The following is a 23,998-nucleotide window of genomic DNA, read 5'->3' on the forward strand; positions in this document are numbered from 1 at the left end:
AAATGCAAAGAGGGGACTGTGGTTTCATTGGAATCCTAGTTCAGCGTTAAGTTATGCTTAGTTTCCAATACTGGATCACATCTACCTCTTAATAAAAACTATGCATAAAGGTATTATCTGGATTTTCAGTGTCATTCACATGTGTAAAGCTTCTCTTACACTATCTGACTTGGTTTGCCGTTACATCCAACTTAAGTCGGATGGCAGACCAGGATGGTCTGGAGTTAAATAATGTGAACTGACGAGAGAATCACAACATCAAGTTGGCCAACCTTCTTGTTTACTATCTTGGACTTAAATACGGGTTAACTGTGTACATACTATGTTAAGAACCTTGTGCTGCCTACAGTTTATGGTTTAATAGTGTAAGGAGAATTGCTGACTGAACATTTGTATGTTCCAACTTCAAACAAACCTGATACTGTTTATTTGGTTGGACTGAGTTGGATAATGTATGCTGGGGCTTTAGAAGCTGCCACGCATGTGATTCAAAGTAGCCAGCGAACTCAAGGTGGTCACATTTAATGCCATGTCCTTGTACTCAGTAATCTAGTCAGTAAAATCATCATGTTATCATGCACGCTCATTTTGGGGATCTGGCAGTCTCCAGGTGTGGGTTCTTGGTGACTTTAGACCTGGCTTCTTGGCTGTTTAGTGCAGACGATTAGAACACAAGCTATATTTTAAAAATGCCTTATATTTTAATTATTTTATTTAGAATCACAAAACTATCAGGAAGTGAGAACTATTTGATACTATACAAGGGAGAATAGAATGCTGACTGCAAGTATAAAACTGTCCTGTATACTCTTGTTTAGTTGTGGCAAGAGAATTGAAAATGCGAGTCTATAGCAATCCAATTAAGCAAACGCAGTCTAATCCGACAAGATAGTGACAAAGAATTCACTTTTGCCACCAATATTGTATTTATTGATTAGATACTCAAATAGTAATAGATCAACTAGATTTATTTAAAATTTAAATAATATAAACATGATTTTTATTTTTGTAATATCCATTGCTATAATTTCTGTTACTTTTAAGAATGTTAGACACCTACAATTTCCTTCCATTCTAATCAGCACTCTACTAACATGTTCCAGTATAATCTTATAAATAGAGTACCCTATGGATGATGCCGGCAGAGTGTAAATGTTTGATGCCACAAAGCATCTGGTAGAGCAAGTACGACATCCGCTCATGGTCGAGATCCATCTGGATGACTTGGCACAGGTTGGCATCCATCAGCTCCATGACCAGGTACACATCTTGAAACTCCTCCAGCGACCGCTGAGGTGTGAAGGCATTCAGTAGACCTATAATCTGGAGGAAAAAGGACAACATTTCAATTTCAATTTATGGTATTATATGAGGCATAATTGATATTATTGGGATGGGAGAGAAGCCTTAGTTTTTCAAACAGTAAAGTATTTAATTTATTTTATTTTGCCATCTTAAATTATAGTGTGAATTTTTGGCAGTTTTACTACAAGGCTTTATCTGCTCATTCTCAATATTATAACTTATTCAAAGACACTTAAAGGGCATAATTTTATTACATAGATATATTAGTTAATACTACTTAAATCAAGCAAGAAGTGTCCCGAAAATAACAGATTTTGCCATGGAAAGGAATTATCTCCAACATATTGTTGTCTGAGAGTTATGTGATATAGTATATACCAGGCACGCTGGCACATGGTTCTCCTAGCTTTAATTCTCGAGAAACCATACTTAGTGTAGTGAGATTGCTTTAAAGATATACTGCAATTCAAAGCCTGTCAGTTGCAAATTATGATCTGTAATTTGATTTTTGTTACTGATAAACTATATACCCATTGAACTGACTGTGTTTAATTAATTGATTTTGTATTCTATTTGTCCTTTTTTAGCAAGTGGCAATACCTGTTTGCCTATTGTATAAATAGTGTGTTCAAAAATTGTATACAATAAAGATTTTAATTTTTACTTTGGAAACTTTGGAGAGTTTATGTCGAGAACCTAGATTAAAGGAGCTAATTAGTGATGCATTTTATTTAAAAACTTAGCACACTCACTTTTACAAAAATAGCTGACCAAACACCTTGACAGATGGACTGATGGTATGAATACTACTTTGATAGTACTTGCCAAATATAAGTTTAATTTGTTCCAAAAAAAGTAAAACTTTTGCAGTAAATTAACTTTTTTGACATATTCCATATTAAGGTAAGGCCATACCGACCTAACCAAGAGTCAATAAGAATCAACTTGTGGGTGAGAACTTACATTTTTATGGTTGACGAGCTTCATGAGTTTGAACTCCCTATAAGCTCGCTTGGCATGAGTGACGTTCTGGAACGGGCGAGACAGCTTCTTGATGGCAACGTTCTGCTGTGTTACGGTGTCGTACGCCGCACTGTACAAGCAAGACAAGTTTAGTTACTGCTCTATCAGATATAATTTTATGGCATTAAAAAAACAATTTTACAATTAGTTAAAATTCACATTCACGTGAAGTGCTTCAAACTAAGACTAGCTTTACCGTCTATACCACAATGTTAACTCTATTAAAACAAAGTTTTATATGTTCTGGAGTGAGAAACATTACATAACAAACTGTAAAAGCACAATTAATACTTAAAAATTGGCAGTGTCTCTTCCTAGGATAATACTTTTAACATTACATTTACTGATCCTTTCAAACAAAATTAATTATTTATTATGTTACTTTAATTATAATAATTTAAGACCTCAAAACACTGGACCATAGAGGTTGAAATAAGTGACCCCCCTTAAATTCCCTTCCTCTTAAATTCCTTAATACTACAAATTAAATCAAGAGTTTTACTGAATGTTAGGTTACTAGAATTTTGTAACTGTTTTTTATTTTTTATTTTTTCCAAAATAGAAGAGAGCTACAACTTCCCAGTTAGTAAATATTCACATTTTTCCAAAAAATCAACCCAAATTTTGTGATCAACAAGAAAAAGTTTTTGTTTTGACCCTGTATAAATTACAAAATTATCTGACAAAATGATGTAATTATTGTTCATGTGTTAAATAAAAGCAGTAGTTATGGAATCATTACTATAAAACTACAGTTTACATTAAAATATAAATCAATGTTCTTTTTAAATACAAAACACAGATACTATAGTTTAAAACCACAGTTTGAACTTACTGTGATTAGCTAAAATATTTTAGTACATGTCAATAACCTATGTGGCATGATTTATAATTTTATCAATAGAATATATTGGAATTCTCTTAAATAATATAGGGTGATTCAAAAAGAGCGCCGGTTTTGATATATCAAATTAAGAGATTTATTTTAATGAAAATCTGAAATCAAATACATAAATATGTTCATGTAAACTTCCGATTTCATGTATGAAAAATAATGTCATGTATGTGTCTCCTCTGCTACGCTGGCACGCAACAACTCTGTCCATGAAATTAACCATGACTGCATGACAAGTTTCCACTTCAATTTGGCCGAAAACCCGTCGAATTTTCTCCTTCAACTCATTGATGGTTCGGAGTTTATTGGAATAAAACTAATGACTTTAGATAACCCCAAAGATGAAAGTCACAAGGTGTTAAGTCACACGACCTTGGTGGCCATTGATGGTCGGAATTACGAGAAATGACGCGATCCTGAAAGCGGTCACGGAGCAACACGATTGTTTCACGGGCAGCGTGGCACCATCCTGCTGAAACCACAACTAGTCAATGTCTATGTTATCCAAATGAGGCCACAAAAACTTCCTAATCATCGTACGGTATCGGTCTCCATTCACTGTCACAGCTTGCCCTTCCTGATCTTCAAAAAAATAAGGGCCGATGACGCCGCCCGACCAAAAGCCGCACCAATCTGTCACTCGTGGATACATTTCCCTTTCGTTAATCATGCGAGGGTTTTCTGAACTCCAGATATGGCAGTTCTGTTTATTTTGACAAATTCTGTTTATTATGACAAATCCATTCAATTGGAAGTGCGCTTCATCACTGAGGATGATATTCATTGCGAAGTTTTCTTCCTCCTGCGAATTTCTCAATTTACCCAATCAACAAACTGTCGTCTCTTCTGGTGATCTACCACTTTCAATTGTTGCGTCAGCTGAATTTTATAGGGGTGATATTTGAGATCGTACCGAAGAATTCTCCGTATAGAAGAACATCTTAAACCAATTGTTGAGAACGGCGACGTATTGATTTCGCTGGGCTAACAGCCACACTGTCACGAACCACCTCAATGTTCTGTTCAGTTCGGGCACAACGACGACGTCCAGAGCTTTTGAGGTCGACTGTTGAACCTGTTTCTTGAAACTTTTTCATGAGTCTTTGAACTATTGATTCATTCGGTGCTTCATTACGTCCTAGTGTACCGCGAAGTCGCCTAACAGTAGCCGCATAACTCTCTCCACTCTGATAAAACGTTTTCACTATTATTAACACTTGTTGCGCACAAGTAAACTTCTCCATGGTTAGACACAGAATGCACTAATGAACTAATGAGAGAAATATCAGCTGCGTCAACAATCGGAATGTAGTCAGAAATAGAATCAAGGTCAAACATTGTTGCCAACTGATAAAATAAAATTTACTGGTCTTTTCAAAACCGGCGCTCTTTTTGAATCACCCATTATTAGTAATTCTGTTTAAATACAATATCCATCCAATTCTTTTTTTATATCATTTATTTTATTTTACTGATTGAATTTTTCCAACACTGATAAAACTTCAAATTTTAAATTTATTTTGTAGGAATATTTTATCTCTGTAAATGTCTGTAATACTGTTATCCTTTCAATAAATTAAATATTTCATTATTCTACAGTGCTAAACAGCTTTTATTACTATTTCTTATATTTAAGCCAACACATTTGTATTGTATTAAAAGCCCTTAAATTAAACATCACATATTAATCCTTACAGCTATCAAAACTTTTACTTTTATAAAAAAATTCAACTGGCAAAAGCTACATTTTTAAAAAAATTATAAATTAAAATATATGATTTTTATTTGAGCATTAAAATAGTTATTTAAATTAGAATGCTAATATTAAATTGATTGTTAATTATTACATGTGTTCCAAACATTTTGAAGACTTAAAAGACAACAGTTCACATATCATCCATTCAAGTTATGAATCCTACTCTGAAAACTCTGGAAATGGATGCAGCAAATTCTCAGAAAAAATGTGTACCTATTTTTCCAGTGTTAGTCCAAAGTGTTAAGCATAGTTTTGATTGCAATGTGTTTGTTAAATAGAGCAAACATCTGTTGGTAGGTTTGTACACTTACCAGACCATACCCTGTGCCCCGAGCCCCTTGGGCAAGAGTTGTGTGTAGCGGGAAGGCACCGAGAACTCTGTGTCACCGAACACTGACGTGTAGAACTCCATCATAGTCATGCACCCGTCAACTATCGGAACTAAAGCGGTGGTGAGCAACTGTCCGAGCATTCAGTCACATGCACACTGACACTGATACTGATACTGATACGGATACGGATAGAGTCTAGAGCACGACACACTCACTAGCTGCCACAGTCACAAAGAGCAAAGCTAGAGTACCAGACAACTACATACCAAGATATTGTTATTTTACAAAAACTATTGAAAATATAACAAATTCACAGATTCACCAAAAAACAAATAGCAATTTTTGCAAAGTTTTTATTATGAGCCACTAAGCACATTATTTTAACACCAAATTTTATTCAGATTTAACATTAATAGGTTTTGGTACCAATTTGTAAACTGTATTAGTTATTTTTTGGAAGTAAATTAATTAAATTTATTTGTATTGTTAAAAGTATGGTTATATTGTCTTTTTAGGTAATTTTTTCAAATATTGCATACAAATAAATATTAACATGGAGAAAAACCAATAAATAATTTTGTGTTAGGTTTATTAAAAATATTATACAATTAATGCATGTTCAATAAAATTATTTTTATTATCACTGTTTCTGGATAAAATAATTCTGTTCCGGAATAAAATAATTAATTTATAAATTTATTCTGATTTTAGTACAATAACTAAATAGAAACTTAAAAATTTCTAAAAGCCAATAGTTAATAGATAACTACTTTTTAAGTTATAGTTTAAAAGAATAATAAAATTAAGCCTGTATTATCTTCATGGGTTTATTAAATGTATATTTTATAAATCAACCAAAATAAAAAAAGCCACTTGAAACTATACACATCAATAAAATGGCTTCTACCAAATTAGATCATGCACAACTCAATGTGTAATATCAAAGTCTACGAGTTAAAGGAATAACAAGAACGAAGTACTTCTGCAACAAAATATAAGGAAACAAATGAGAAATACAAAAATAAGCAACCAAAGTATAAATATAATGAAAAGATACAAATACTAAATCATAAATATAAGTACAATAATATAATTTAAAGTATAAATGGTCTGTAAAAAAACTTATAGCATATTTTTGTATATTCCACTGTTGTTAACAATAAAAAATCCTTCTGGAGAATTAAAGTGTAATATAATTTACATATATACATAAACCTTAGTAGAAACAATTTTAACTTTTTACTTATGTCAATTAAAACATTTTGAATACTTTCATTTATACCATAATCTTGAAACAACCAGCTAGATCCCACATTTAGAAAATTTTAATTCTTCACTGTTGGTTTATATTACGGTTTATAAATAGCTAACAAATTATTTTCACTTATTTATTTGATTTTTTCATACATTTAATTTCCAAAAATTAAAAATTAAATTAAAAAAATATGTCATCAACATGGTGTTCTCAGTTTTACAAGTAGCTAAAACTTTGGAAGTGAATTGTACTGTTAGAAACTTGCTATCCAAATTATACAATGATTTATGTCATGTAAAAATAAATAAATTAGTAAAAGAATTAAAGTGAGAATACCCATTATCTTTTTTATTGATTTAAATAAAACCAGAATATTTGGGAGATATAAAAGAACTTTGATGTTTTTTTCTGAAATGGAGAGTGGTGCAACACAACTACATTTTCAAATGATGGCTCCCCTCTTGTGACTTGTACAGGGTGGAGCGCAGTAATTTGCTTTTTTGCACTGTAGGCTGTGGCGGCACTGTTGGTCGAAGAGAGGGAAGAGTGGGCGTGGCTTATAGTGGCTGACGGGAGATTTGTATTCCTCCGCGTTCCAGTTGCCATAATGCAGTGGACACGAGAGGAGAGGTCGTTTTGTGTTGAAGCGTATTTTTCAAATGCCCACTCGATCATTGCAGTGCAGCGTGCTTTACGATTCGCTGTTCCCCCACGCGGACGTCCTGGTCGGCAATCAATTGTAAATTGGGTAACTGCATTCAGAACAGCAGGGAATGTGTCATGTGTACGAAGGGGGCCTCAGAGAAGGATTATAACACCGGAAAACATCGATAGAGTTAGAGCAGCAGTACTGAAATCTCCAAAACGCTCCACTCGGAAGCAATCACTTGCTCTTGGCATTTTAAGACGTTCTCTCCACCGGATTCTTCATGATGAACTGAGATTTCACCCGTATAAAATGTGCGTGGTCCATCAATTGTCAGCACGGGACTATTTGACACGGCGTACTTCTTGTGAAGACATGCTTGCAACTATACCGCGTGACGCAATTGTGTTCTTTTCTGATGAGGCACATTTTCACCTCAGTGGGTGTGTCAACAAGCAAAACATGTGCAACTGGAGTGAAACAAACCCCAGAGAAATCCACCAGAGACCTCTGCATTCGGACCGCGTCACTGTGTGGTGCGCCATATCACGAGTAGGCATCATTCGCCCTTACTTTTTTCAGGATAACCGTCGTGCCATAACTGTGAACTCCGAACGGTACTTGAGTATGATACAGGATTTTTTTCAGCCAGCTCTTGAGGCAATGCAATTAGAGGATACATGGTTCCAACAGGATGGTGCCACTGCATTCTCGCACACAGCGAGGGTTACCATGAATTGTTTGAGGTAAATGTTTCCTGGACGGCTTATCTCTTTGAGGGGTGATGTGAACTGGCTGGCACGCTCAACAGACTTAGCCCCATGCGATTTTTTTTCCTTTGGGGTTACCTGAAGTCGAAGGTGTATATCAACCGACCCAACACCTTGGAAGACCTAAGGAACAATATTGAGGCTGAAATTGGCAGAATACCAGTCGACATGCTTGTTAGAGTTAATGAAAACTTCAGAAATCGTATGCAGCAGTGTGTGGATGCCGAAGGTCGACATTTGCCAGATACATTATTTAAAACCATGTAATTTAAAAATTCCCTTACTGTTAAATATAATTAAAATAAAAAATAATTTTTTCTAAGGTACATAATTTTTTTATTTCATTTCCAAATCAGCAAATTACCACGCTCCACCCTGTAGAAGAAACAAAACAATTCCAGTATTGTTTACAATAAGATTTTATTTGTGTTTAAATATACTGGTTGTTTAAAAATAACGTAATTTGGTATTTTGGTAAAGAAAAATACAAATACCATAAAATGTTGAAATGATGACTTATAAAAAGGCTTTCTACTTTATCACTTTGCTATTAAATCTATTATTATAATTCCTCCTTTCCATAATGGGTGCTGCTTGTTTTATAAATCTAAAATAAATTATTTAGTATGTTTAATCACACAAAGTTTTTCAGGGCAAGATATAACATTCATTTTTTAATGAAGTGGTTGGTCTTCTTCTCAGCCTTATTTTGATCATTCTGGCTTGTGCGATGTAATCAAATAGAATAGAGAGTTAGTACAGTACGAGGTCGAGAATACTATTAAAAAGTGCTCAGGTCAAAGTCAGGCTTTGAAACTGTGCTATCTTTAACTCAACCCACAGACCTATGTCTTATACCCATGTGGTCACCAGCTCTCTCAAATTTTGAATTGTCTTTTAAGAGTTCTTTTATATGAAAAGGAGAAAAAATGTTCTACTTCAAAACAAACTATAAAATGTCCAACAGAATATGATCAAAACCGGTTTTGTTTTAATTTAACCAATTAACTAATCTAACACTCAACAGAAAGTAGGAATCTGCCTCTTTATTGGTAAAACTCAATTGTAAACAGAATCCTTTTATAATGACTTGATAGGTATGTTCAAAATGTGATGGGAATTTTCATTTTGTGAAAAAATATTTATCTGTCTGTCTACATTAATGTTTTTACCTTCAAAATAATCCCCATTAGATGTATAGTGCATAATATGCACTTTTTCCAGTGCTTCTTCAAATCCTCAAAACACTTCTCAAACTCGATCTTTGGGATAGCTCGTTCAGCGATGCACTTTTAATGTAATGTATGCTTGTAAATGTGGCCCTTTAGGGTTCTCTTTGTTTTTTTTAAATAAAATATAGTCATACAGAGCTATGTCTGGTGAATGTGGAGGCTGGGGCATCGTTACAGTACTGCTATTGGCCAAAAATTCATGAACAAGCAATGGAGTGTGAGCAGGTACATTGTCATGGTGCAAAAGATATGAATTGTTTTGTCACAAATCTGAGTGTTTTTTGGATTGCTTCACACAAATGGCATTGAACTTGCAGGTAGAACTCCCTATTGACCATTTGGTCTTGTGGCAAGAATTCATGCATGCACACACGTGTGCGGGGACACACACGCACACACGTAAAATATTATATACATATTTATAAATATAATATGCTTAAAACTTTGTCAATAGAAATTAACAACCCAATAATCAATTACCATTTATGTATAATACACTTCTGTAAACAAATTAGATAAAAATAATACTGAGAAATAAGAAATAAACAAATTAATTACATAGTGCAGCAAATTAAGAGTATTTATAAGATCTATCCAAATAATAAAAATACAAATAGAAGATAAACTAGAATGTGATCAAATATGAGAGCTATACTTCTAAACATGCATTACCATTCACTTCCATTTCAGTTTAATGACTGAAATTACGAATGCAACTTAATCATACTAACCACACAATGCCCTGTGCCCCTGAACCGATGGGTTTAAGGTTCTGGTAGCGCTTTAGAATAGTAAACTTGGTGTCTCCGACCTCCACAGTGTAGAACATGGAGGTGAGCCTGGAGGACATCTTGGGGCTAAGGAACGGCATGCGACCCGGGTCAGTCACACTGGGCACCACCTGTCATAAACACAATCAACCATATAGTGTACTTTGCTTCTCTGACCTCTACTAAATACTGTATAGTATCTAGTAGAAAATGGAGATGAACCTGGAGGATATCTTGGGAGTAAGGAACAGCATACGACCAAAGTCAGTTGCACTTTGCATTACCAACCCCCAAAAACAAACCACACACACAAAGCATTAGGAATTCCTGATATATACTGCAGCAGTTTCAGCTATGCTGAACCTAAGGCCAAATATTATATCAATATTATACACTGATCTCATCTCTCTTTAATCCATCAAGCATTAACAAAACAGTTTTAATAAAATATTCTTTCCAACACAATTGTAAAAAAGATAGACTTCATGTGTGACAGTCATTGTCACTTAAGATCAGACTGAAGATGCATTAATAGTTTTGTATGACAATTTATACAAAACTGTTGGAATGCTGTTAATGGCTGTTTGAGAGGAGAAGATTAGAAAAGGTAGCAAGAATAGTTGGAATTCAGAAAAATTTTAGTATATGTCTCATAAACCAAATTTAATTGAGAGTAAACAGCTGTTGACACTTTCAGCTAAAGTTCGACAAATTGGCAGAAACATCTGTTTATATTTAAATTTTAGAAAATATTAAGCATACAGTGCTAGATCATTAGTGTAATACAGATAAATACATAAATAATGTCTTTATTCAGCACGTGTTCCATAATTTTAAAGGATTTGTCTAGCAGAGATGAATGGCCTACTGCAAAAATGGCTTAAAAAGGTTGATCCAGTATAAAAATGGCATATAAAACACTTTATGAAATTTCTTCACTTGAGTTATCTAACATTATTAATGAAAAACAAGGAAAAAGCAGTTGGATCTTAGATAAAAGTTTGTCTTAAAATTAAGGAGGCCTTTGAAAAAATATTTCAAACTTTGAAAAATTTGATATTTAACACCTGAAATTAATTGCACCAAAAATATAACTTAATGCTTGAGAAGTATACAAATTTATTTTCAGAAATTGATTACATTAATTCTGTTAAAATTTGGATTTTTTAAACAGACTTTTAAGATGAGAGTTAATTGAAGGGTTTCAACCAACAGAATTTGGTCAACAATGGGTCGATATCTTAAATGATAATAATTGATATTAATAATCTTATTGGATATTTAATACAAAGATTTAAAGTGACCTACCATATATTGGTGCACAGGAGCATGCTGAGGAGAGCGAGGTGTCAGCACGGGCATGTGTCAGCGTCCTCCTGTCGCATTGCCTGGCCTGCAACATATCACAATAATATAAATCATCATAAAAATCAATATTTATTTCAAACATGCATTTATTAATAAAAAATTTCAAAAATAAAAAACCTCAATGAATAAAACGAATGTGGTAAATTTCATCTTCTCTTTGGGGTATCAAATCTTAAAAAAATATTATTATATAAGTAAGGCGACCATAATTTTGAAACATCAAATCAAGACGCCAGAAAATTAAAAAAAATAATATAAGTAAAATGGTGTTTTTATGGTTTTTTAGAGTAATTGTACGGCTTTTCATACTTGGTGATATTTGCTATTTATTACTTTGTTTTCTATATAAACAGTTTCTTTGTACTAGCATTATTTAGTAGCTACTACTTAAATTTTTACATAGACAGTTAAATAAAGTTATTTTGAGTTTTTTTCCAAAAACTACCTAATATTGTAAAGGTTTGTAATCATACTCACATAGATTATAAGACCAATTTATTAATCATATAAAAAATATGTCTGAGTAGTTTTAGACAATTTTCATTGACTGAAAAAACATGATTTTAAGGGCTCAAACACCCTCAAAATTCTGTCAGCTGCAGGCATCAATGCTAACCACCAATTTTTGCTCAAACACTAGCTTCCTCACAAAACTATTTAAACTCTTCCACAGGCACTGTGTATATGTAAAAATGTGAATAGAACTTCACAATCACTGTTTCAACATCAATTGGAAGTCTATCTGCAGCGGGTTTGCACTGTAGTATTAATTATGTGCACAGCACAACCACTGCCAATGATGTCATCATTGATACCTAGTTTCACTTTAGGAAAGGCATTGTTTTGTTGTGCTGTTTACCCGCATTGTTTGTATATATTTCTTATTTATAATCTTAAAATTGTCTTCACAAATATACCGACACCATATCATACATTTCAAATCAATCTTCACAGCTCTTCCCAAACTAATGCCTTCTAATTATTACTGATCATGCTATCTATCACCATAATTAAACATCTATAGGTTTCTCCAAACCTACCAGAAGCGGCTTTAATGGCTTATCAAGACAAATCGGTGATTCCCGTTCTGCTATCTATGTACATTGCACGCTTACTTAGCACTCACATACTTAAGTCTCAGTAATATTTTATTTTTTTTATTATATTTTATATTGAGCATTTTTATAATAAACTTTTGAAAGAATTAATTATAACGCAAGTGTTTTTAGTCATCAACTTCAGGAAAATCCTCATTACCAGGAAAGCGTTCACCATCCACCACTTCCAGTCTCAACAAAGGTTAGTGGTACACACCCAAAACATTCTTAAAATTATTTTTACATTTATTTGATACAGTCCACTAATCTTAAAAACTTCACATTTGTCCTTTTCGAGCTGCACCGCCAAAGTTGATGTTGGTATTGTTGAAAGAAAACCCGACTATTCTATCTTGTCAGTTTATTGACATCAAATAAATAGTTACAAATTAAGTATGAAGTCTCACCCGGAACTACTTGTATTACCAGAACCTTGACATGGGACTCCCTCAACTAAATCAAATTCACGCACCAAAATAGAGTCTTAAGGCTTTGTGATTTGTAGTGTCAATGCAAACCAATACAAACTTTGCTTTCTCACAGTGTACTTTCATTTTAACCATGACATGCGACACCAACATATTAACTATTATCGCGTTGGACTTTGTGCGTCCACAAGAAAATGTTTGGATCAAACATATTTTTTATCAACTTTGAGGTACAATCGATTGAGTGAAAGCTTTAATTAGCCATATTATAATAAATCAATGAGTATTTTCTACATTTGAATCAAAATACAAAAGCAGAACATTGGCTATCCCAACGGGAATCGTGGGGAGCCCGGACATGACACGCTAAATCGGGACGTCTGGTCACCTTATATACAAGGCAATCCTCCAGAAGAATTCATATCTGGTTGGTTTATACTTTCCAGTTGAACCTACACTGGGTAATTACAACACATTACTAACAAACTGTGAGGTGGGTACTGGAAAATGTTCAGTTTCAATTCACAAAAACATACTTTTGTGACTTAAATGTAATTGAACAGACACAAGAGTATTGAGAGATGAAGGGAAACAAAAAAAGACACACCATTTCGCCCTTTTGAGCCAGAATTAGCATAATGGAGTATTCTAGTTGTGATTTTTTCACAAGACCTTCTTTTTCTAAAAGTTACTAAAAATGTTATGACAGTTAAAATGTAAAACCCGGATATAGTAAAATGGCCTTGAGGTTTCCTCATAAAAACAATGTTAAACTTTGTGCAGTTTTATGTCCTTATTTTTCTCATTATTCTATGGGAGAGCGATCTCTCATTTTAAAGATATATAATTAATAAACATCTACACATTGAAAATTACATTAAACCATGAAGTACAACAAAGTTAGTTTTTTTCTGAATAATCCACACATACATACATACATACATATAACTGAAAAGCGTTTGGATGCTATGAATTATATCTTTAAAATGAGACAACCTCCAACAATTTGAAGACTAAAAATAATTCTTGTGGGGGGAAAAAACTCTTATACCATTTTACTACTACCAGCTCTTCAGAATATTATTGTACTTTTGAATATAAATATTAAATTTAGTTATCTGATGAGCACAAAACGTGTAAGCATAATGTTTCATTAACAACTTCTTAGAAAATAATTACAGACATTAATGGAAAAGGTTTTGAGAGTTCAGACATTGTGAAACACTAGTTCCCACACAACACATGGATTTGACTAAGCAGCGGATGACAAAAAGTTTGGGAGATGAGAATAGGGGAAAGCAAATCAAGTGAGCAGTGCTGAGCCAGCTGGGGTATCTCATTAGCGAGCTTATAATGAAACTGCGTCAGCCGACAAACTCGGCCCTCCAGCATCTACCTACACTACACGGTATGTCACCCGACAGCCACTGCTACCCTTTATGTCAGAGCTAAAATTACAATATTCCCTTTGATAACTTGACATGCACAACATTTATAAGTTATTACAAAAGTTATTGTCAATGTGAGTTTTTATTCCAACAAAAACATCTTCTTGAAGTACAATTGCAATTAGTATATTAGTTTAACTAAAATATTTCAAATTGAACTTTGAATTTATCATAACTTCTTTTACAGATTTGCAATTTCCTACAATAACCTTAAAATACAAAAAGTCTTGTTTTTTTCTGTTTTGCTTGGGTGGACTGTGAGAAACAATAGGATGATGGACATGTTAGGGGAAATACACTTAAAACCTTCAGAGCTCTAATGGTTACCACTTTTCCCACCCATTTGTCATAGGGGTGACTCTCCAAGAACTCTAGTGGTGATTCCCAAACACAATACAGATGTAAAGCTCAAAATGTTAAAAAAATATGCTTTGAGTCAACTTGACTTTTTTGTCAAGATATAGATAATAAACAATAAGAAAATTTAAGGGTTTTCTTTGAAATGGTGAAGAGTCACAACTGGATAAAGTAGTTTGATGGTTCAGTGTTTTACTTGTTATAATGGCCAATTGTCTAAAATGTTGTTAATACTCTAGGAACTCACTGAGTAGGCCTAATAAGTACTCTTAGAAATATTAATAGATTAGTATACTTAATGTCAGAAAAGATTATTTTTTACAAATTAGAACAGTATCTACCACACGAGCTTTCACTTAAAACTCTTTTTATGATTACAGTAGAGCGTCGATTATCCGAAACAATTGTTGCAAGGAGATTTTCGGATGATCGATTTTTCGGATAACCGAACATCACTATAAAAAACGTCTAGTTTTTTGTTGAGGGTATGGAAATGGGTGGGACAGCCAAAAGAAACAAATTTTTAAACTAGAACACACAATAGCAACACATACAGTAAATACAATTTTGGCTCAGTGACTTAGATATCGTAGGAACAGTAAAACATTTACTTAAAATAAGATCAAAAAGGAAAAGTACAAAAACCAGCCCAAAATTAGATACATATGATAAAACAGCACAACGAATAATAGCACACAGGTCAAAACAACGCTGATTTCAGTGGCACAATGTGAGGTTAGGTGGACGTGGAACAGTTACTGTACGTAACAGTGGAATAGTAGATTGTGTCGATCGCGCGCAGCGCTATGCTGCATGCGGTCATACCGCCCGGTTCCTATACTGTATGACCTTTTCGTCGATTTTCAACAATACAACAGATGCCAACGATGCGAAGGAACAAGTGTTAGGCATGCACAATAGCACACAACACCATATAGGATTCGGCGACAATAAGAGCCTTCATAATCATAATATACGACCCAAGTCGGATAGAGTGGTCAGCTCGTAAAGTTTCAGCGGGATTTGGCTTTCGGTTTTTTAAACGACGTTTTGGATGACCGACTTTCGGATAATCGACGCTCTACTGTATTTTAAAAGCTGTTTTGCCAGAAACTGTGTAATACTAGATCTTGAAAATTAAAATAAAACATGGTTAGTTACTATTATTAAGAAGTTAAAGTGAGTTTCTAAGAAAACCCTAATCAATTTAATACATCAGAATACTGTTCTACATATTTATAACCTAAAAAACCTAAATGTTTTCCTCAAAAATAAAGACTTTAAATATTGAATGCATTTCATTACAGAATTCTTAAAACACTTCCTAGTCAAATGCAGTAAAATAATCTGAGTTTATTTAACTCAGATAACAGATTAAATTGGTTTTATTTATAATCTTTTTGAGAGCATATTGCAAACATCTCTAATTCAGGACAATTAGTACATAGGAGTCTTTTCATATTTAATACTGAATATAATCCTTCTTCCTTATGATTAAGGGATGGTCAATTAATCTGATTTTGGCCTTACATTTTACAAGTGTTATTTACTACAAAACTAAACACTCCGTGGGAGATATAGATAGAGTTGGAGGCTAAGAGGAATCAAATTCATACAGTTTAAAAACCTTCTTTATAAGTGATATACATATATATGGTTTTAAAATTTTAATCACCACTTTCAAAGACGAATGGCAAACTCAACGTTTAAACAAATTATGTAAATCTCATATATTTTCATTATTGTTGTATGGCGATATTATGCATAAAATATTAATTAACAGAGTTCACGCGAAATTATCGGTGGCATTAAGCTAAATGAACCGAGAACTGAAGGAAATATGGATCCGACCCACTGTTGATGCGAGCGAGACTCGGCTGAATGCAGCTCGTGGATGGAGCCAATGAAATGAACCGATGGTAAATCACGATTAGACTCCCTCAGTCAACATTATACGAGGACTGAACATTTAATTGGCTCAAGTAATTGGAATTCCAGTTGATGAAAGTGAGCTGTGCCTGTTAACAAATAAAGCACGCTGTCGTACAGTGAAAATATTGCTCAATGGTAAACGTGACAGTGATTATATTAGAAAGGGCAACAGTCTTGTTACAAATATTTGCTGTACGTATAAGGTTTACAAAACACAATATTTGAATAGCAATTCAACTTCTGCTCATTTCGAAGAAGTTTTGGGAGTATTGAAATTATCTTAGGCTTTATGCTATAATGACCGGAGAAAATTCAAACCTTGATGTCTCACTGAGCTTAGTACACACGGCCAGGTAAACAGAATTCATTATTTTTGCACTAGGTCTCGTAAATTATAGTCCCTAGTTTTATCGAATTATAATGTAATAGTTAATTCTGAAACCATTCAGGCTATATCTCAATTCCTATTTTAGTATTATTTGTAGTTATAATACAGTAAAAGCTGTATCGTGTAAAACGTTTTACATCGTTTTAAGGATAAAATCATATGTTTACCACACTAGTGATTTTCCAAAGGTTTTAGTCTGTATACTACAAGTCTAGCTGTCGACAAATCTAGATCTAAAAAGTATAAAAGGTAACTGACTATCAATCATGGCGAGAGAGAGAGCTAGTGGTGCACGAGACCGATCAATCTGATTTCTATTAACGTTAGATTAGGATTGCCACATGAATCAGTTTTGGAACTTTTCTTGTTCACTATGGTAGTAAATAGGATTGCACATAGCATGTCTTGTACTCTATGCTGATGGCACTTTTATGTTTGATAATGAATAAATACACGTTTTAATGTCACATCTCACTATGGCGGTAGAGCGAGCTATATTATAATGGGTCGAAGTTGAAACTGACGCAATTTGGTGGGAGCGTGATAAATGTTGATAGTCAAGTTCACCAACACTGCTGCCCTCACTCGATATATTATCTGGAGGAAAGACTGGGAGGGTGAGAGAAATATTGCAAGATCGAGGAATTTACCACACCAACTTGGGAAAACAGAGGACGGATACTTTATTAAAAGCTAACTATACACTTTATAAAACAGTGAAAATGATAGAATTTGTTAAGATAATCCTTATTGGATGAGCTTAAAAGGTATCTCCATGTAGTTCTTGTCGTAGTGAAATCCGGTATGGGTGCCCTATATTGTCCTTAAGGATCCTGAGTTCTGATCGTTGACAAATTCCTGCATCGTTAGGTACACTTATAGATGAGTGAGTCACTGGGTTGAGCTGAATAGTAGCTAAAACGTCTGGTTCCTTATCATCTCCTTAGATGTCTAGTGAGCTATTTCCTTTTGTTGTGATCCGGTTGTTCATTTCCAGTTTAATGGACACGACTAGCAAAGTCTTTGGAAAACCTTTCTCGAATCATATTCTCGGTCCAGGGAACGTTGAGCGTACAGAGCAGCACCACAGCTGTGTTATCCTGTACACATTCACCTAACACCATCAACATCGAGAAAGCTTCCTCATTGGTGAATTGCACATTTGACACAAAACAATTCACGTCTTCACGGACACGGCACAAAACTGACTAATCGAAAGAAATAAAATCTGATAAAACATGATTATCATCTCTTACCATTTCTCCCAATCGTGTTCAAAAATATCCAGTAGTTATTGAAGATATGCCGGTAGAAAGTAACTGAACACACAAACACGTGTTTAGATTAATTAAAAACAGGTTAAAACAGCTGGCATTGCTATTTGGTTTGTTATCAAACAAATCCATCACAGGTCACTAACTGATATATTATTATCGTCATCAACGTAATCAATCTGTTAATGAGGTAACAATAAAAAACTGTAAAACCAAACAACTTGATATTTTGGACCACTCCGTATTCAAGAAGCGAAATAAATTGAAACTGCCAAAGTTATCAGTGAATATTGAGAACTTTAAAATAAGGTAAAGCTTGACTTATCTTTACATTTGAAAATCCACACGATACATTCACATTTTTATTCAGTAAGTTAGGTTCTTTATCAGAGTTCAAATAACAGCTCATATAAACTAGCGAGGGTACTACAACATAAGAGTGCGCTGAAATCAAATATTATCCCTCACTTTAACATTTAATCTATCTTCTTTATACTCTATGAATATAAGTTTCACTTGTTAAAACCCCATTCCATTGTACACAGTTTGTTTACAAATTTATTTATTCACCTATTTCATTATGGTTACCCATAAGACCAATGTAAAAATATTCGCTTACGCTGAATCAAATTCCGCGGAGTGACGTGCAGCATCATAGAACTCAGTGTTCCTCGTATATAAATAAAGCTTTATGCAAACTTTAGTCTATACATCAGATCGTTTTCGCGATATCGCGTAGAGTGACAGACAGACGAGTGATAGGTCCAGTTGTTGGGTGGAATTGTTGGCCCGTTTTTCTTGGAAGGACACTTGGTCGGAAGTATGTACAACGACGTCCTCGCCAATTCCTTGCATAATTTATTGTTGAACATTCCTGAAGAAACTATCCAGGAAATGTGGTTTATGCACGACGGGGCGCCAGCCAATTATTCTGAAGCGGTGCGACAAACTCTGGATGAGGAATGTCCTCAAAAATGGATTGGAGGAGGTGAACCAGTCAACTACCCATCCAGATCACCGGATGTGACGTGGATGGACTACTTACTACTTGTGGGGAAGGTTAAAATACTTGGTTTATGAATCAAGGCTCACGACTGAACAAGGCATGTTGCAACGAATCAGAGCTGCTGTTCAGTCAATGTACGGAGAAGAGGTCTTAAGGGCCGTAGAGAACTTCAATTCCAGAGTAGAACTCTATTTGGAAAACAATAGAGTGTAATACAAACAACTCTGTTTGGACTACACAATACGAACATCTGTAAATAAGGTGGGTTGAATAATGTAATTTTTGGACCGAAATAGATAGTACCTAAATAATTGTAGGAATAATAAGTACTTAAATTATAGCATCTGAGAAAAAGTATTAAGATAGATGAAAAATTAATAAAACTAATTCACTAAGAATCTACGGCAAATATAGGAATTCAAAACGCTGTAATGCAACAAAACTTTCTAAAAATTAGTAAATTTGGCGCCATTTCTTAACCATCTAAGAAATAGCCAATAATTTACACAAGACACAAAGTTTAGTTTTAAGAGAGGTATTGATAGGCCTCACGAAAGTCATACCTTGCTATTGGAATGTTTTAGGTTTTACGAGTTTAAAATATCCTAAATCTGAACTATTTAAACATTTTTGAAATGTACTGAACATTTACAAATATAGACTAATATGATTTTAGAAAGATTACTTCTTTTGGTAATCTCCTATATAAATTTATATTTGTACAATTTTTTAACAAGGTAACAGTAAAATTAAAAGAATAATTAAAAAATGGGGGGAAACAGTGAAACCGTACAACTTGGACATTTTGGACCACTTTGTATACAAGAAGCGAAATAAATTTAAGCTGTTGTTAAAAAAAAAATAAGATTTGACCTACCTTCATATTTGAAAATCTTTAAAAAATGACCCCTATCCCTCCAAACAAAGTTAATGTGAACATATATTTTTTGTATCGTAATCGTTGTGAGGGTTTGAAAACAAAACCGGCAAAACAGTAGCTATTCCGTTATCCGATAATTAGGCCTGCCTCAGATCGGGGCACACGATTAGAGTGAAGCGAGAAGCAAGTGACTAGAGAACAAAGCAACGGGGGCGGCCGCGACACACCGAGCTGGCGGTAGCAGCGATAAGCCACGCCTCGCTGGCGGTATCGCGATTTTGCAGTTCCATTTACAAGGCCCGCCATCCTCGCCTGAGTATACTACCTTCCCGTTGCACCGCAAGACGACTGAGCCCTGAGGACTATAGAAAGTTATATAATAATACACATTCCTGTTGTCCTCAGTAACTAATATCGAAATTACCAGACCACTTGTTGTTTTATATATATATATATATATATATATATATATATATATATATATATATATATATATATATATATATATATATATATATATATATATACAGGGGTGCTGAAAAGTCCCGGGACGGTCTAATAACTTTTGATAACACTTAATCTTTTATTTTACTTCTTTTACTTCAAAAATCACTTACCAAAACAGTTATAACAAATGTTCAAAGTGTTTGCCTTCAGTTTGCTGACAATATCCCAATCGATTGTAGAACGCTGATATCGCATTGTTTATCTGGAAATTCCTTATCAGCAGGTAAGGTTATTACCTTCCTTATCTGGAAGGTAATCAACTGGAGCAAACAAGACCAAAAAGACAACAATGAAATTGCCAGCTGACAGATACAGTTTTTTTATCAACTCAGTCACTTAGAAGTCTTCAAGCCCTAATTTTGCAAGTAGTTTCAGTAGTGCTAGTTTATTTTGCTATGGCGCTTTCCGAGAGAGAAAGAATAACTTTATTAATGATGCGCGGGTTTGGTGACCGTATTAGATCATGTGATGATGTAAGGCATCTGTTTAATGAAAATATCTGGTTTCAGCAAGATGGAGCCCCTCCACATTATGGCGTACATGTAAGACATTTTTTAGACAATGTCTTTCCTCATAAGTGGATTGGTAGAAGGGGAACAATAGAATGGCCTGCCCGTTCTCCAGATTTGTCCCCTTTAGACTACTTCTTTTGGGGCTACCTCAAAGAAAAAGTGTTTTAAAATAAAACCTCAAAATTTGGATGAGTTGAGAAACCGTATTGTAAGAGAAGCTCAGGGTGTTCCTGGCCAAGCTTTAAACAATGCGATATCAACGTTCTACAATCGATTATGATATTGTCAGCAAACTGAAGGCAAACACTTTGAACATTTGTTATAACTGTTTTGGTAAGTGATTTGAAGTAAAAGAAGTAAAATAAAAGATTAAGTGTCTCAGTTTTCTCTAACAACCAGAATGTTTGCATTTGAAAAATTCTGTATTTTATAATCTTTGAGTGTCCGCCATTTTGTAATGCGTCAACTGTTTTACGTCAGATTTTCGCCAAAATGTTTCTAATTAAAAGAGCTTTAATTTGATGTACGACGACCTATGCTTCTATTTAAGAATTTTCACCAACCCCTAGCGGGACGTCCCCCATAAGCAGGATATCATGGTGAAATACATAAAATAATAGTTTTATATGAGCAAAAGCTTGATGTAAATTCTGGTTCTTATATTGTAATTAGTTCAAAAGTTATTAGACCGTCCCGGGACTTTTCAGCACCCCTGTATATATATATATATATATATATATATATATATATATATATATCTCGCGCTCGAAATATATAATTTTCTGAACAAACTAAATGTATGCATGAATTCCAACAACTTACAAATAATTAATAGTTCGTCTTATAATTTGGAGGTCTTAAATGTAATTTTTCTACATTTTATACAACAGTGGAAATTCTTTAACATATATTTTTTTCTAGTAGTACGAATTTTATGTAAATAAATACAACTTACGAAATCGTATAATCAATGCTTGATGGATTGACCATGGTTATAGGAACTTATGTATTCGGTTATTTATTTACTTTACCTTGCCAGTAAAATTAACGAAAACGACAAGGCAAGGATTTAATAGAAGATATGACTAGAGCCCGTTAACAACAATACTTACCGCTAAAGATATTAAAGAATAACATAAGTAAATTTTTTATTCTTTATTTTTAAACAATAATATAAGTTACTAAATATAATTACAAACATTAACATTTTGACTCCAAAATCATAAAAGTCGGGTAGTAGATGAATCGTTTAACTGTTGTAATTCACAGCAAAATGTTTACTGGTTTATTAACAGTGCATTACAACTGTTAAAAGCTTTTATCTACATTTTTATTATTTTGGTGTCAAAGATGTATGTAATTATATTTAGGAACTTTTACTATCCTTTGAAACATTCCATAATTTTATTAGTTCTACGGCTTTAAGTTTTGAAACTGAAACCTTTAACTTTCTTAAAATGTGTCTGAGAATAAAATATTAACTTTTCTCTTGATGTGAGACTTGTGCCATTGTCTGACCCACGTTTATATTCAAATTTTTAATTGTCTTGACACGTACATCGAATGCTCAAAATATTTCTGGATAGTTTGTAAACACTCTTTATAATAATAACATTGTGTAAAATATTAAATTATATATTTATTTATTGGTATTTGGTTACACCACTTACACTTACACAACAAATAAAACAACATATTTAAAGATAATTTTGAGGAAAAACAATGTGTAATTTACTGCATAAAAAGAAATTTACGAACGAGTATATTACAAAATGACAAGAATCAGCTGATTATTAATCAGCAGTCAAACAACATTCATAATTCGAATAATATTTTTTAAATAAGGAATGAAGTTTAGCTAAAACTTTACCTTCAGTTATTCGTTTTCGTAGCGATATAAATTTGGTATCAAAAAGTTCATATGACAGTAGCTCATATTTCACTATTCTTATAAACTTTCATTTTTCCGTTTTTGTTATTTCAATTTAAACATTTTGTATAACCGCCATTTTAAAACCTGACATATTGTTCTGAAACTTTTTCAATATAGGTTTTAATTATACTAAACAATTAGTTAGTATAAGTTTTAACTTTATACCTTTATTCAACGTACAGGTATAATGTTTGCCCTACAACACAAACAGACAGACGGTAAAGTAAGCAACACTTTATTTTCTACTTATTTTGGCCTGCTAAAATACTGAACACCCTGTATATTGAGTTCTATATTCCAGTGACTGCTACAATAAAACATTTTCATCTACATGAAAAACTACATTTTTAGATTATCGTATGAGGAACAGTTAGGAGAATTCGTTACGTCCCCGTATTTGGGAAACACACTATTAGGTTCTAGTTCAGTCATATTCTTAGATCATAAACTGTTCTAATGCGACATTGCTATCAATACTAAGTAGATAATTAATTAAACAAATCGTGATTCCCTTAAGCTAACAGGCAACATCTTTTAATTAAGTAGGCGTTCTTGTTTTCAAAATATGTACATTTTTCTAGCCTCTTATGTTTTAGTGGTCGTTTTTACTTATTTTTGTCTTCCTGTGTCTTCCTATACATTATAAAACCTGAATACTTTACAATTTTCCTTGTAGAAAAGACATACAGGACTTCCAGCTTACCACATCATACACACATCTTTCCTATTACAAAATCCTTTAAAATGTTCTGTTAATCTACGTAACGCGTCAATAACTGTTCTCAAAAATTGTGAACTAAAATCTATAATTCCACACACTCTTATTAGGCCCAGAAAGTTACACGATTATTCCTCCATAAAGAACAATTTAATATCAAAACCAG

At 33.6% G+C, this 23,998-nt stretch overlaps 1 protein-coding gene and 1 long non-coding RNA gene across 13 annotated transcripts in view; both read right to left on the reverse strand.

The window, feature by feature from the left end:
• Positions 1–23,998, reverse strand: part of LOC124362406 (stress-activated protein kinase JNK) — a 136,075-nt gene that overhangs the window by 20,103 nt on the left and 91,974 nt on the right. For 6 of the 12 annotated variants that reach the window (XM_046816867.1, XM_046816869.1, XM_046816865.1 and 3 more), the window contains 4 exons: positions 11,293–11,377; positions 9,946–10,115; positions 2,269–2,398; positions 1,126–1,323 (listed from right to left, as the gene is read on the reverse strand). In XM_046816867.1, coding sequence (XP_046672823.1) covers positions 1,126–1,323; positions 2,269–2,398; positions 9,946–10,115; positions 11,293–11,346 — 552 coding nt within the window. In that variant the 5' untranslated portion in view covers positions 11,347–11,377. Of the gene's footprint in view, positions 1–1,125; positions 1,324–2,268; positions 2,399–5,290; positions 5,570–9,869; positions 9,872–9,945; positions 10,116–11,292; positions 11,378–23,998 lie in introns of those variants that run through there. The other 6 variants (XM_046816877.1, XM_046816871.1, XM_046816873.1 and 3 more) reach the window with 5 other exon arrangements.
• LOC124362407 lies at positions 6,976–9,863 on the reverse strand. Its single transcript, XR_006922456.1, has 2 exons — positions 8,357–9,863; positions 6,976–7,033 (listed from the first exon to the last, which is right to left on the reverse strand). It is a non-coding gene; the product is annotated as an uncharacterized LOC124362407 (long non-coding RNA).

Source organism: Homalodisca vitripennis, chromosome 5 (genome assembly GCF_021130785.1).
Source record: "Homalodisca vitripennis isolate AUS2020 chromosome 5, UT_GWSS_2.1, whole genome shotgun sequence".
Classification (NCBI taxonomy): Eukaryota; Metazoa; Arthropoda; class Insecta; order Hemiptera; family Cicadellidae; genus Homalodisca; species Homalodisca vitripennis.